We start from the raw sequence: 15,181 nt of genomic DNA, 5'->3' as shown, positions 1-15,181 counted from the left end.
ACTATTGTTTGTTTTAAACAAAGAAAGGACACATTTGTCTATAATTTCAATTTCAATTTAAGAAAAATGATATATGATCAAAAAATGGAAGTTAAAAATTCTAGAGCTTTTTTTTTGTATGTATTTATCTAGGATTTATGTGTCTAAAAATTTTTGTGCTATTGAGAACACATGTACCCAACTGTGCAGCTTTGACCAAATTTCATGTCACAGTAAGGAAACATTGTTTATTTATGGTCGAGTCAATTCAGAAAAACAATGCCCAACACCCAAGTAAAATCACCATTCATTTTCTGTTGAGAAGATGAAATCAACAAATTTATAACCCGTTCTGACTCAAACCATGAGCTTTTATGTCCACAAAATTAAATAATTCTACAGCATTGCCTTGTGTAATAACATAGGCAGTGTATTCATCAATGTTTCAAGTCTGAAATAAAACTTTTAAATTCAATTTTCTTTATGCTCTATCCTTAAAAATACAGTTTTATAAGAAATTTGGACGAAAAAAAGCCCCTCCACTATAGACAAAACCACAAAATTCGCAGTAAAATTATATCATATAAAAAATTTTCAAAGTTGAATTTTTATATTTGGACTCTTTTAAGTCTAAGTTAAATTTCATACTTTTAAAAAAATGAGAAATAATGGGCTTACTAGAAGATACAAATCAATTGCATGATACCTCTATTGGCACACATTTTGTAAAGAAAAACAATTGGTTAACATAAGAAATCTTCTAAAACATAAACCAACCTGTTTATAATCTATAGTAATTGCTGCACTGAGTCCAATCAAGGGATACACTGGAAAAAAAACCCCTTTCCTAATAAAAAAAGAAGTAGGAACATTTTAAACACCAAAAAAAAAAAAATGCCCTGTCATAACTACATCAGAAAAAATTTATAAAAAAAAAATGGATTTCACTAATAAAAAATTTTTTTAATTTTGTTGGGAGTTAGAGCCCCACAGTCATACACAATTATGGTTATACGGCAACTTTTCCCCTTTTTTCCCCCCTTTTTATGGGGGAAAATCAACTGAACCCCCGGGCTGTTTCAGGATTGGCAAGCCCTGGGGAAAAACCACTGACCTTTAATAACCAGCTAGACGGTCACTGATAAACATTTTTTAAAATTTAAAAGCAGTGTGTAGGCGTTTGATAATTATGGGATGAAAAAGTTTAAGAAGAAAAAAGTCAGTTCGATTTTTTTTTTTTTTTTAACAAGCAGACAAAATGGGTAAAGTTATCACATATAATAACTACCTGAGTACTAGTAAAACAGCTTAACTTACTTTATGTGGTCTGGTGAAGAATATCAAAAACCAGATATACATAGAAGACAATGCCAGCCAACATGGGAGTCCTCTTTCCTTGTCTTTCATCAACCAATTATAGACAACCTGCAAGAACCGACAATTCATATATTAAAAAAAAACCATCTCCACACAAACAAAATAAACAACTCTCGAAAGGTTCTTAAAAAAAATATCAATAAAATACAACAAACACTGATGTTGTGTTGACAGGCCTTGGCCAATCTGAATGCACCGAATTACCTGGCCAAGCTTATGAAATATCTTCTAACTTTAATGTGACATTCACAAAAACTTTTAAAAAAATTGTTTAAAACCCAAAAGATGAAATTTTTAAGTGGCTGCTGTTTTAAAAATACTCTTGCTTTTTGGCGCCAGAACAAGATTCCCAATGGATTATTGTTTTTACATCAAAATGTCTTTAGCGTCACTTTTTTTAACCCTTTAGCCTGCAGCCGGGAGGATTATGCCCTTTTCGATCAGGGATGTGCAGGTTTTCTTGGTTGCATGTTTTACTATTCAATCAGTAAATTTTCAGTAAAACCCCTTCGAATAATAAATGGTGCTGCCCAAATTGAATGACAGATCAACCCATTTTAGAAATTTAGCAGGGTAAAGGTTAAGCAGCCAGTCTATGTCATTCTTATGTCTGGCTGCTTAATACAGGTTTAACTATAATAAAATTTTACTATACAAACCACAAAAGGTAGTGAGCACACAGCCCATATAAATACAGCATTGAAATTCAGCAGTCCATTGAAGATGTAAAATGAAAATGGTTCCACACCTGTAAATTAAAATACAAAGCAATAATTTGTCGGCAGGCAAGTAACAGGTTTTTATCTTATTTCAGTAACAAGCCAAGGAAAGCTGATCAGGATATATTCTTTTTTTCTTACAAAACATGTAAATAAAAGAATACCTTTTATGCAGCTTCCATTTAGATTTATTTAAATCCAATAGACAGATAAGATCTTAGTTCCTACTTTTTTCCAGAGCTTTCAGTCATTTTTTTCTAAATGGCTTTGATAGACAAAAAGAGCCATAATGGCTCCAGATCCCTCATGCAAGATTCACTCCCAAACTGGTATAACTACACATACTGAAAACAAGCCCTGCCCATGAACGACCATGTTTTTTAACATAGCAAATAAGGTGAACAATCCTAGTGAAAAGGATCTCGGAAGAATTATTTGTGCCATAAAATTTAATATTTTAAAGTTCTTTCAATCAATACATAAAGAAAATTCTGAAAGAGATTATCAAAGAAAATGTTCTGCCAAATTACTCTAGAATTGGATTAACAGTTCTTCATGCTTATTGGGAAAAATGACTACCACTTCTGGTAGCCATGTTTTTTCTGACAAATCATAATAATCTGATAATTCTTGGAAGAGAGGAGTATTTATTTTGCGAAATTATTTTAAATTTAGGCTAGCAGACTTGAGAATTTTCAAAGTATTTACAGCAAAAAGTGACCATGCACACCCTTACCCAACTCTCACCAGCGGGCATGTGTTTCTACAAATCCAATGAACATGTACAAACTGGCAGAGGGTCACCCAATATTTCTGTGAAATCATTTAAGAACTGAACCAGTCATTTACATGTATAAGTTGTCGTTTGAAGATTTTTCTATATTTAGCTCTTGTGGCCCCTTTGTGCAGGAAGGCAGATGGGCAGACAGACTGACACCAGATGCTGAATGATCAAAGCCACAACAGCTCACCCAGTGCTTAAAATTCTCAAGATAAGCTGGTAAAAAAGTATTTCAATAGCAAATTTAGTACTACATTGGTTTTTAACAAAACTTCAATCCTTTTTAAATACAGAGCAAGTTTACCATATAGGTCTGGTCCATGATCTGTGAACACATTGTACATGACTATGTTTAAAGGAGCGATAACTAACTTTCCATAGTAATACTGGTCTATCTGCATCATTGGTAACTGAAATTTCAAAGGGAACAATGTATAACAACATCCCAGCCTGCGACCGGCATTCCTGTAGCTATAGGTAGGGATGCTGGAATTTCTCGATGGTTTCAAAAAAAGTAAAGGAAACTAAAACTTCATGATCAATACAACCTGTTTTAAGGTTAAGAGGAGATGCAATGTTTAAGTATGAAAATATGGGTGTCAACTGGTGACTCATGCACTGTACTAGCAGTCAAATAATTACAAAATTTTAAAGGAAAGAAGACAGAAACAAGAGCACCGCCATGCGGGTGCTGACGCTCATCTGATTTTGTTTGTATAATAGAAATATTGTCCTACCCATGATTTTCTAAGTCTAAAAAGGGCCATCATTCTTGCAAAAAGCAGGACAGAGTTATGTTTCTTGATGTACAGTGTCAACTTATGATGGTGAAAAACTGTTGCAAGTTTTAAAGCAATAGCTTTGATAGTTTATATGAAAAGTTGACTTAAACATAATATTCAACCAAGAAAATGATTTTTCTAAGTCCAAAAGGGGCAATAATTATTGCAAAAAGCAGGATGGAGTTATGTTGCTTGCTGTACAGGGTCAGCTTATGATGGTGAACAAGAGTTGCAAGTTTTAAAGCAATAGCTTTGATAGTTTAAGAGAAAAAGTTGACCTAAACATAAAACTTAACCAAGAAATCTGATATTTTCTAAGTCCAAAAGGGGCCATAAATCTTGCAAAAAGCAGGATGGAGTTATGTTTCTTGCTGTACAGGGTCAGCTTATGATGGTGAACAAGTGTTGCAAGTTTTAAAGCAATAGCTTTGATGGTTTAGGATAAAAGCTGACCTCAACATAAAACTTAACCAAGAAAACTGATTTTCTAAGTCCAAAAGGGCAATTGTTCTTGCAAAAAGCAAGATGGAGTTATGTTTCTTGATGTACAGGGTCTGCTTATGATGGTGAACAAGTATTCCAAGTTTCAAAGCAATAGCTTTGATAGTTTAGGAGAAAAGTTGACCTAAACATAAAACTTAACCAAGAAATCTGATATTTTCTTAGTACAAAAGGGGCAATAAATCTTGCAAAAAGCAAGATGGAGTTATGTTTCTTGCTATACAGGGTCAGCTTATGATGGTGAACAAGTATTCCAAGTTTCAAAGCAATAGCTTTGATAGTTTAGGAGAAAAGCTGACCTAAACATAAAACTTAACCAGGCAACGCCGATGCCGACGCCGACAACCGCTCAAGTGATGACAATAACTCATCATTTTTTTTCAAAAAATCAGATGAGCTAAAAAGAAATCAACGTAATGTACATACGGTAAGGAATATACTAGCACATGACATAATGCCTTGACTGAAATGGATTATAACAGCTGATAATGACAAATGAAATCTTAGGAATATCAAAACTGACGCTACATTAATCAAAATGTGTTGTATAAAGTACTTACCAAAAATGTAACAAGAGCCAGGAAGCACCACAATATAAACAATTTAATTTTTCTTTTCCGTAACAAGACATCAAAAGCAATTGGAACCCTGAAAATTGAAACAGTGTCCTTCTTTAATACAGCTGACAGAACTGGACGCTACAGGTTTTTATACAAGAATATAACAAACTTAACATTTTAGAACATTTCTTTCTGGCAGGAAATTTAATCCATTGTATGGACCAGAATCAAATAAGACTGACAATTAAAACCAGGTAAGACATATCTAGAAGATAATAGGTTTAACCCTTAGCCTGCTAAAATTCTAAAATGGACTGGTCCATCATTCAATTTTGGCAATACCTTTTATTATTCAAAGGGGTGTTCACTGAAAATTTACTGACTGAATAGCGAACAGTGTTGACCATGATCAGCCTGCACTTCTGTGCAGGCTGATCTTGGTCTGCACTGGTTGAAAAGACGGAATCACTTGCCACCAGCAGGCTAAAGATTAAAGATAAATGGCAACATGAAAGATCACAATTATTTGTTAAAAATTACAAAGAATTCAGTCCAGGCAGCGGAGAAATAAAATTCGTTAAATATAATATTCTTCTTACCTATACTTCTTACATTATAATAATAAACACAGATAGGCAGATCAAAAAAAGTACACAAAAAATCAACAAATTAAAAACGAGTACAGAAATTGGCCTAAAACTGTTAAAGATACATACTAAAAGACAAATATACTACATTTAATAGTGTATTATACAATAAGAACACTGCCTGTGGATGCCAACACTTATCTGTAATCTGTAAGATCTTGGAATTAGGCACTTAGCAAGACAAGAGTTATGGTTCTTGGCCTTCTAACTCATCTACTGATGATAAAGAAATGTACGAAGTTTCAAAGCTGTAGCTCTGTTAGTGAACAAAAAATTAACCAAGAAATTCCAATTTTCTAAGTAGAAAAAAGGCCACAATACTGACAAAATGGAAGCGATGGTTCTTGGCCTACTTACTCAACTAACAATGATAAACAGATGTACAAAGTTTCTAAGCTATACCTTTTATAGTTTTCAAGAAAAATGGACCTACTCAAAAATCTTAACCAATGTTGATGATCAAATAATGACACTACCACTTAGATTTAAAACAGGAGCTGTCAGTGGACAGCATGCTCGACTATTCTCAGTGCTTGATAGTATAATATAAGCAATGAGTAAAATTTTAACATTACAATAAGCCATAATTCAGTCAAAATGCTTGAAAGAGTTGCCTCCTCCTTTTTACAGACTGGGGTCATGATGGTGAACAAGTATGCAAAATATCAAAGCAATATCTCAATGGACTTTGAAAATATTTGGGGTGGTACGCAAACTTTAACATTTATTTTAAGTCGAAAAGGGGCCATAATTCAGTCAAAATGCTTGACAGAGTTGCCTCTTCCTTTTTACAGACTGGGGTCATGATGGTATACAAGTATGCAAAATATAAAAGCAATATCTTAATGGACTTTGAAAATATTTGGGGTGGTACACAAACTTTAACATTTATTCTAAGTCGAAAAGGGGCCATAATTCAGTCAAAATGCTTGATAGAGTTGCCTCCTCCTTTTTACAGACTGGGGTCATGATGGTAAACAAGAATGCAAAATGTTAAAGCAATATCTCAATGGACTTTGAAAATATTTGGGGTGGTACGCAAACTTTAACATTTATTCTAAGTCGAAAAGGGGCCATAATTCAGTCAAATGCTTGATAGAGTTGCCTCCTCCTTCTTACAGACTGAGGTCATGATGGTTTACAAGTATGCAAAATATGAAAGCAATATCTCAAAGGACTTTGAAAATATTTGGGGTGGTACGCAAACTTTAACATTTGTGTGACACTCACGCCGTCGCCGGGGCGAGTAGGATAGCTCCCCTATTCTTTGAATAGTCGAGCTAAAAATCAGACAAATTAAATATCACATTTTTTAACTTTAAAATCAGTTAATGAAATCAAACGGTACCCAATAATTCCAGCAAAGGGCCAACCAAGTATTGCACTGGCTGCTGTTGCCATAATAGCTACCTGGAAAATAAACAAGTTTTTGGTTGAATGCATAATTTTCAAACAAAAAGTTGGTCTGCCTATGCCTATTCAATATCCTTCGCTACTGTGAACTACTGTTTCATCTAGGTTCTCACTGTTTAAGAATACAAACATGTTCTTGGGCACAGCTAAATGAATCCTTTTTCTAACAGATTTAAATTTTTAAAAAATTGGTTAAAAACTACTGTTCCTTAGTTACAAAATACAAATCAAATAATAAGGGCTAAAACTAAAGCATGACTATTAATGTTACTCAACATAGCTTCTTTTTAACAAACGTTTTAAGACAGACAAAACTTTCGGTACAAAACATACCTCATATTTTTCCAGAAACCATCCTCCGAAGCTAAGGAATGTCATATACATGCAGAAACTGCTGGGAAGATAGGCTGATGATGATATAAACATGCCGGCACTCAGTATTTGAAAACACAACATTACACGAGCCACGTTGTTTCCAAACTGCTTACATACTCCCCTATAAAACAGAGAAAAATTTCATCAGCCAGATTCAGCTGACCCTTTGAAGAACAATCCTTCTGCAAAAATTAAGACCTTTCATGAGCAATGCTGTGGGTCTCGAAGAGGTGAATTGCCTCAGAAAATGGTCTAGTTTGAAAGAAAATGAGCCGTGCCATGGGAAAACCAACATAGTGGCTTTGCGACCAGCATGGATCCAGACCAGCCTGCGCATCCGCGCAGTCTGGTCAGGATCCATGCTGGTCGCAAAGCCACTATGTTGGTTTTCTCATGGCGCGGCTCAAATGTCTTTGTAGGAAGTTATTTTCTATTAAAGATTATTATACTGTTGTTTCCAAACCACTTATTATAAATACTTCCCTACCTTTATAAAAAAACATTTCGAAGTTCTTGAAAAAAGAATTACCGTTTGGTGAAATGTGTGGAAATCAAGGACAATTTATGTCAGTGATAAACTGATGCATCCTTTTTATATCAGTTCACGTGAACATTCAGGCAGAAAAAGGAAACTTACTTGTAAAAGTACACCTCACATAATGCACAAGCAAATGCCAACACACACCGGGTTATAAAGAACAACATCACCTGTTGCAAAAACAAACAAATTAATACTAACTGAGATAGGATTAAGTGGTACACAACACTAACACCAAGTTGGATTAGTGGAATAGTGATCTTATTATTTTTCTGCTAGTTTTTACCTTTAATATGGCTTTCCATAGGAATACGAAAAAATTATTAAGGTGAAGTTCTGCACTTTCAGATCAAATTGTTTTCTACTATGTAGAATCCAAATAAACTCTGACAATTTCAAAACTTCAGAATATACCAAGAATACTCGCCAAATAAAAAAGATAGGGATGTGTGCTTGATTTTTTGTTAGACGGATATGAAAAATTTGGATCACATACAAGTTTTCATAGTGGAAGTCTAAGGGAAAATCACAGTTTTGAAAACATTTTTGCAAATAAATTTTTTCTAACCATGTAGTTTTTAATGAAACTTCTCACAGTCATAAATAAACACATGGCCTACAATATGATAAAATAAAGTGTACAGGCCTATGTGTTTGTTTTGGAGACATCTGCCCATGATTAAAGAGATCTGCACATTTTAAGGATTTCATGATTTTAAGGAATGTTCTGGAATATTTTAGGTATCAAACTTTTCATTATCATATTTTATCTTTAGTAACGATGCAGTTTTAATAAATTTACTCATGCATTTCCATCAATTTATAAAATGATTTTCACTTCCAAATGCCAAATCCAGATATCAAGAGAAACTCACAGGGTTAGGTGTGGCAAACAGTCCATACAACCTCATTGGCAGCGTATGAAGCAGGAGGTAGGCATATGAGCGTATAGCATATACTGGTGAGTATTCCCATGTCTGAAAACCCTTGCCAAACATCAAGTAGTGGGTCTGAAATGTATAAAAAAATCCCTGATGCTTATATAGTGCATAAGTATCATGAATAAAAATAAATCCTATAACCCTGATATTATCTTGTTCTTTACCTCAGAAAAGTACAGTAATTTAAATGTAAAGTTTTATGGGCCTCCGTGGCAGAGTGGTTATGGTAGCTGACTTCAAATCGCTTGCCCCTCACTGATGTGAGTGCGAGCCTCACTCGGGGTGTTGAAATCTTCATTATGAAGAAGCCATCCAGCTATCTTCAAAAGGTCTGTGGTTCTACCCAGGTGCCCGCCCATGCTGAAATAATGCACTGAAAGGCAGCTCCATCAAACTGGAAAGTCACCATTTGATCTATAATGGTGTTGGTGCAATGTTTAACCCAACAAACAAACTTTATTCTGATGAGATCATGCTGATGTAATCATGTTGATTTGAACATTTGATGTGACCATGTTGATTTGATCATGGTGATGCGATCATGTTGATATGACCAAGGCCATGTGATCATGATGATGTGATCATGTTGATATGACCAAGGCCATGTGATCATGTTAATGTGACCATGTTGATTTGATCATGGTGATGTGATCATGTTGAAGTGATCATGTCGGTGTGATCATGTTGATGTGAACATTTGATGTGACCATGTTGATTTGATCATGTTGATGTGATCATGTTTGTGTGCTCTATTGATATGACCAAGGTCATGTGATCATGATTATGTGATCATGTTGATATGACCAAGGCCATGTGATCATGTTAAAGTGACCATGACATTTTTTATTTGATCATAGTGCTGTGATCATGCTGATGTGATCAAGTTGGTGTGATCAAGCAAATGTGACTCACTGCGAGCTCCATAATACTGCTATTAAACATGGGGAAAATCTTGCAATATCCTTGACCCCTGTCACCAGCTTTGCAGACTTCCTTTTTTTATTCTTTTGTTGGGTTTAAACTTAAATCTTGATCCCAGCTTTACTGATGAAGGAATTCCAATGATGATCCTTAGGGCATTATTTTTAGCCAAGGATGTGCCCCTGACCTTCCATTAGCCAGTTAGATGATTTCCTCACATGAATGAATTCTAAATCCAAAGCTTGCTTTTGAATAAATAGCTGTTAGGGGCAAGTGATTCAAAAAGACTGACTGTAAACACTCGGCTACAGAGTCTCCTCCTGACATAATTAACACTTACCTTGCTAAATTTCTATAATGAACTTTTCCATCTTTCAATTTGGACAGTGCCATTAATTGTTAAAAGGGGTGCTTTCCAAAAAGATATTAACTGAATAGCGAACAGTGCAGATCTTGAACTACACTGGCTGCAAAGGCAGAATCAATTGTTTCCAGCATGCTGTAGGGTTAAAGTAATTCATGTTTTTGACAAAATTTTCACAAAGATCACTTACTGGTTCCCAATAATTGTATGTTTCATCACAGTCACCAACAATATTCCAAGCAGCAGCACACAGTCTGGCAGACATGACGATCTTGAATACGGTATAAGCCACCGGTGTCCATGGCTCATCATCTTGAACAATCTGAGGTGCAACAGGCTTTGCAACTTCTCTGGAAAAAAGTCAATGTAAACCGCAGCCATGCTAAGCATGTTAAGTTGAAACTATGAAATAACAAGAATTGTTGAAAGTGTGTAACTTAATCTCATTAACTAAAACTTGTCATATTTTACTTTTTTCATATGCGTTGTGATTCAACAGCAATAGTTTCAGACATAATAGTTATTACACAGTCCTGCAAAATCATTAAATAATAATATTTGTTGGGGACTCATTTTCATTGATTTCGTGGTTGAGTCAATACACCAAATTTAGTGATTTTTAAGTCCTGCAATGCTTTGTTATTTTCGTAATCGAAAATCTACTCTCACCTGCTCCACCATTGTGTCATATGTGAGTCAAGTGGGCTACGTGCTGTATCAACTTATCTGACTGGTGAGAACCAGTTGATATAGCCAATCAAATAAGCATGTACAGCATCTAACCCACGTGACTCACATGTGTCTCAATGGCAAAATCAGCGAGAATTGTTTTTCAGCTACGAAAATAGGAGAGATTGCCGTGACGTCATGCATTAATACCTGTTTATCTAGTGGTGGGCAAAACAAATTTTTTTTTACATCGTTTTTGTATGGGATTGGAATTTTAAATTTTTAATAACTTTTTCGCTTATTTATGGATTTTAAATATTCAACAAGTTTTGAAATACTTAAAATTTTCATATTTTCATATTCAAATATCTTTTTAGAATGAATAACCGTTTTAAATAACAACTGATTTTAATAGCGGCGTAGTGATGTTCAAAACTTTTAGAAAAACACTGTAAGTTAAGCGTTCATAATTAATCCGTTTTATTTCGAAATAATAATTAATCGTAATTAATAAATTGCTTGTTTGATAACCTTTCCATTGATCCAAAAATTATTGATATAATTTATGTCAGGACCCATTTTAAATGTCTGTAACTTACATTTTCTTGAAGAATATTGTCAGTGCTAACTAAAAATCAAAAGAAAAGTCGGGGTCATGTTTGATGCAAGAAAAATAATTTCAGTCAAACACACAAACTGCAAGATCAGCTAAAAAATGAGACCCCAAATTATACTGGTGGTGTATGATCTAAGTTTCCATGAAAAATTTTGTTATGTCGTTATTTCATTATGAAAATGCTACCTACATGTCAAGCATAGATCTGTCATGTGATTTTAGCAAAAAAATTACAAAGAAAATAAGGAAAATAGCTCTACAGAGCAAAAAAACTAAGGACTATTTGTATCCGCCATTATGCGACTACCATTTTTTTTCGCGCCATTTTTCTATTTATTGTCTGTATGCCTATAACAAAGCATTGCAGGACTTAATTATAGATGGTTCAATATGAGGTTTGTGAAATACATTTTGATTGTTTTGTAAGGAGCATCATTCATGTTCTTTTGTTCGCCTGCCGTACAAACGTGATCTTGTTGGACTACACATTTTTGATGAAATAGTATGAGTTTCCCAGCTCGCTGTGCAAAAACGGTTAATGACAGCAAGAAATGAGAACTTTTTTTGTGGATATTTATATTTAAGCAGTGTGAGGGCATATCAGCTGGAATTTTAAGGTAACAAATGAGATTCTTACGGAAATTGATAACAACCATTTACCAAAAATGCCATTTTGACAGCTGGAACCCTTGTCTATAGCCTGTTTGCACCTATTTTCGCAGTACTAAGGAAATAAATGAATAAAGGAAAGAAAAACAATATTATGTTGCTATTATTTCCTATTAACTTCGTAAACCTTTTCTTTTCCACTATTATTTCAAGCAGAAAATCATTTTTCTAGTCCTTGTTTACTTTTAAACCGATCATGTTTCCGGTGCATGTGACTTTCACTTTCGCCAAGGGAGTTAATTCTAATTTCGCGGTACGGCATCCAACTTGATAAATCGCTTCCTGTGAAAGTGTAAAATGTATAGGACCCCTAAATTTTCAAAATAGATTTCGTGAGTAAGACATTAAAAATTATTGCAATGTAAAATTAACACAATGGAAGGATAATTCCGTCAAATATACGGACAACACATGATTCATTACCGATTTTACTTAGTCAAATGATCGACAAGGGCATTTAAAAATAATTGACCTACGTTTACAAAAATAGGGTGTGCAACATAATCAGCTTTCAAAGTAGGTCGAATTTGTTTACTGTAGAGAGCGCTGCACATTATTGTTCTCACAAAAACCAAGTACGGCGAGACCAGATGTAACGGGAAAATAGCAGCAAGTGGTATATATTCATTGGACCACCCCAAAACCTTTATTATAAGGCAGTGGCTAGTGAACCGTCACCGGTGCAGCAGACCCGAGGTCTAGTGCACCGTCACCGGTGCAGCAGACCTGAAGTCTAGTGCACCGTCATTTTTGTTATATATAAAATATAGCCTTTATGTAAAGTTTAATCAAAAGATATTTTTGTTTGTTTGTCTGTTACAGGATAATATGTTTATGTCGGATACAAGCTTCTAGCTTATATTGTAACTTTTTATATATAACCGACGTTAAATAAATACTATCTTATCTTATCTTATCTTATCTTACCTTTATCTTATCTTATCTTTCACCAGTAAAATGCAAGAACATAACTAAAAGAATGAAATAAGATAAACCTCGACTTACCTGTTAATTTAGCGTTTTACCTTAAAGCGCTGATCTCCGTTCTTCGGCAACAGTGGTATCCATCATTTACTAAGCTATTTCCGAATGACATAATGAATTTCATTGATCCTTTTTTATCTTTCTTACTTCTTTTTTCTTTTTTTTTTTTTTTTTTTTTTTATTTTTTTGATTTTCATGAATACCGTATATCGTTATTTTTGTCAATTAATTTTATTCAAGTTGAATATATATGATTAATTATTGTCTGCATTTGGATATATATGTATGTATATCAAAACTGAAATTCAATCTTAATTTCAGATTTATTATGTCAGTGACAGTTGACAATTAGCTCTTCATGAAACCTGAATTTCGGAAATGTTGACATCTGGCAAGCAAATATTTTTTAATGTACATTTACGGTGAAAACTGTTATGATTTCAATATTTGTTATATTATTAATTAAAAAAAAAGTTACATCTTACGAAATCTAATATAAAAACTGTGAAAAACAATAAAGATTAAATTAAAACAATAAATGGAGGTCTACAAATGTAGGCTTTGTTGGTAGCTTGTTAAAGTTATTTAATAATTAGATTGGACGTGATCGGCAGCTCTGATCATGAGATAGTGAATCTACAATTACAGATACAGACAATAATTAATCTTAAATAGACATAATTTAAATATACTAGTATGCTACATTTATTTATGAAAATTAAAAATTAATTATTTCTTTTAATGAAACTCATTATGTCATATCTGAACGTTCTTCTTAAGAATCATTCCGCCATAATAAACTTTCTATTAATAGACCATATCTAATTTTTTAAGTTTTTAATCGGTATATCGGTAAATTAAAAGATAAGTCAAGGTTTCAAGGTTAAAATCATCTTACATCTAATAATGATCATACATATAACTGGTGACAATAAGTTATAATTCAAAGAAAAGCTATATTTTATATATAACAAAAATGACGGTGCACTAGACCTCAGGTCTGCTGCACCGGTGACGGTGCACTAGACCTCGGGTCTGCTGCACCGGTGACGGTTCACTAGCCACTGCCTTATTATTAAGGAAGTGTCTAGCCGTCCGGTAACCGGACGCCTAGCCTGCGTTCTAGTCGTCCGGTTACCGGACGGCTAGCAAATCCTCAGGGGATTTTCTAGTCGTCCGGTAACTGATTTCCTAATGAATAGGACGTGATTTTATATAGTTTTAATGTTATTTACTTAAGATATCTATACTTATCTGCAAACAAAATTTTGTGTAAATACATACTATAAACATTTACAATAAATCACTGCATTATTCAGCCGATAAAATGGAAGTTTGCCGAACTTAATAATGGCGAGATCGACGTGGCGTCTCTTACTAAAATCTGTTCATCTGGAGGCTTTTATGGGATCGGAATTTTTAAATTTTAACAACTTTTCCACTTGATTTTTCAAAATTAAAACAGTTTTGAAGTACTTTCAATTTTCATATTTTAGTATTCAAGTATTTTTTAATGAATAACTGTTTTAAATGACATCTAATTTCAAAAGCGGCAGCGTGATGTTCAAAACTTTAAGAAAAAACGGAAAACGGGATTTATCCTTAATGTCGATATGGTCAATAGTTAAGCGTTCATAATTAATCCATTTTATTTTGAAATAATTATATTCAAAATTAATGAATGAATTGCTTTTTTTAAGCTTTCCATTCTTCAAAAAGTTTGTGTTTTAATAATTAAAGTTTAGGCCGTTAGAAAAAACATCACTTTTTTACAAAATAGCATATGAACGTTCGGCGATCAATGTTTTATCATTTCTAAAAATAGAATATCAACGGATTTGTAAACAAACCCGATCTCTTGCGTTTAATCGACTGAAAAATCAGATAAGTATTGATATTTTAAGTAAATAACATTTAAAACTATATAAAATCATTACTTATTCATTAAGAAATCAATTACCGGACGACTAGAAAATCCCCTGATGATTTGCTAGCCGTCCGGTAACCGGACGACTAGAACGCAGGCTAGGCGTCCGGTTACCGGACGGCTAGACACTTCCTATTATAAATGTGATGTGCCCGTTTGTGTCGGACAGTAGGGCAAAGGTAATCCATCTCGGCGGATTACAAGATCTCACAGAATGAAATAATACTAAGGATAAAATGTCTTACTTCTCCTTAACTTTTGACAATGCAGCTAACTCTTTAATCGATTTTCTATCACCGGCATTTTTTCGGTTTTTCGTGGAGGCTGACATGTTTTCATTCAGGAGCAGTCGGGTGTACCGTTCAACGATTGGATGAAAAGGCTATGTTCAAGACCTTGCGGTTTGCGTGGTATTTTG

At 34.0% G+C, this 15,181-nt stretch overlaps 1 protein-coding gene across 2 annotated transcripts; it reads right to left on the bottom strand.

Moving 5' to 3' along the window:
- Nucleotides 1-1,259: 1,259 nt before the first annotated feature.
- LOC123554472 (alpha-1,2-mannosyltransferase ALG9-like) lies at nt 1,260-15,144 on the bottom strand. Of its 2 annotated transcripts, none has more exons than XM_053548061.1 (10): nt 15,009-15,144; nt 10,089-10,248; nt 8,548-8,682; nt 7,772-7,842; nt 7,093-7,255; nt 6,695-6,756; nt 4,700-4,787; nt 3,161-3,266; nt 2,016-2,104; nt 1,260-1,404 (listed from the first exon to the last, which is right to left on the bottom strand). In XM_053548061.1, the coding sequence occupies exons 1-10, from the start codon at nt 15,092-15,094 to the stop codon at nt 1,288-1,290; spliced, it is 1,077 nt and encodes a 358-aa protein (XP_053404036.1). In that variant the 5' UTR covers nt 15,095-15,144; the 3' UTR covers nt 1,260-1,287. The 2 variants fall into 2 exon arrangements, with proteins under 2 accessions (XP_053404036.1, XP_053404037.1); XM_053548062.1 differs by lacking the exon at nt 15,009-15,144 and adding an exon at nt 11,844-12,248.
- Between the last annotated feature and the right edge of the window lie 37 nt (nt 15,145-15,181).

The sequence above is a fragment of the Mercenaria mercenaria genome, chromosome 7 (genome assembly GCF_021730395.1).
Source record: "Mercenaria mercenaria strain notata chromosome 7, MADL_Memer_1, whole genome shotgun sequence".
Classification (NCBI taxonomy): domain Eukaryota; kingdom Metazoa; phylum Mollusca; class Bivalvia; order Venerida; family Veneridae; genus Mercenaria; species Mercenaria mercenaria.
The sequence above is the reverse complement of the archived record's forward strand: the minus strand, read 5'-3'. Positions and strand labels throughout refer to the sequence as shown.

Excerpts from the sequence above, each read along its gene's own strand:
- LOC123554472 (XM_053548061.1), bottom strand. The coding sequence starts at position 15,094 with ATGTCAGCCTCCACGAAAAACCGAAAAAATGCCGGTGATAGAAAATCG. Across the intron at positions 7,256-7,771 it reads TGTGAGGTGTACTTTTACAA|GGGAGTATGTAAGCAGTTTG; the intron begins GTAAGTTTCCTT and ends TCTGTTTTATAG. Across the intron at positions 4,788-6,694 it reads CCCTTTGCTGGAATTATTGG|GGTTCCAATTGCTTTTGATG; the intron begins GTACCGTTTGAT and ends TTCAATTTTCAG.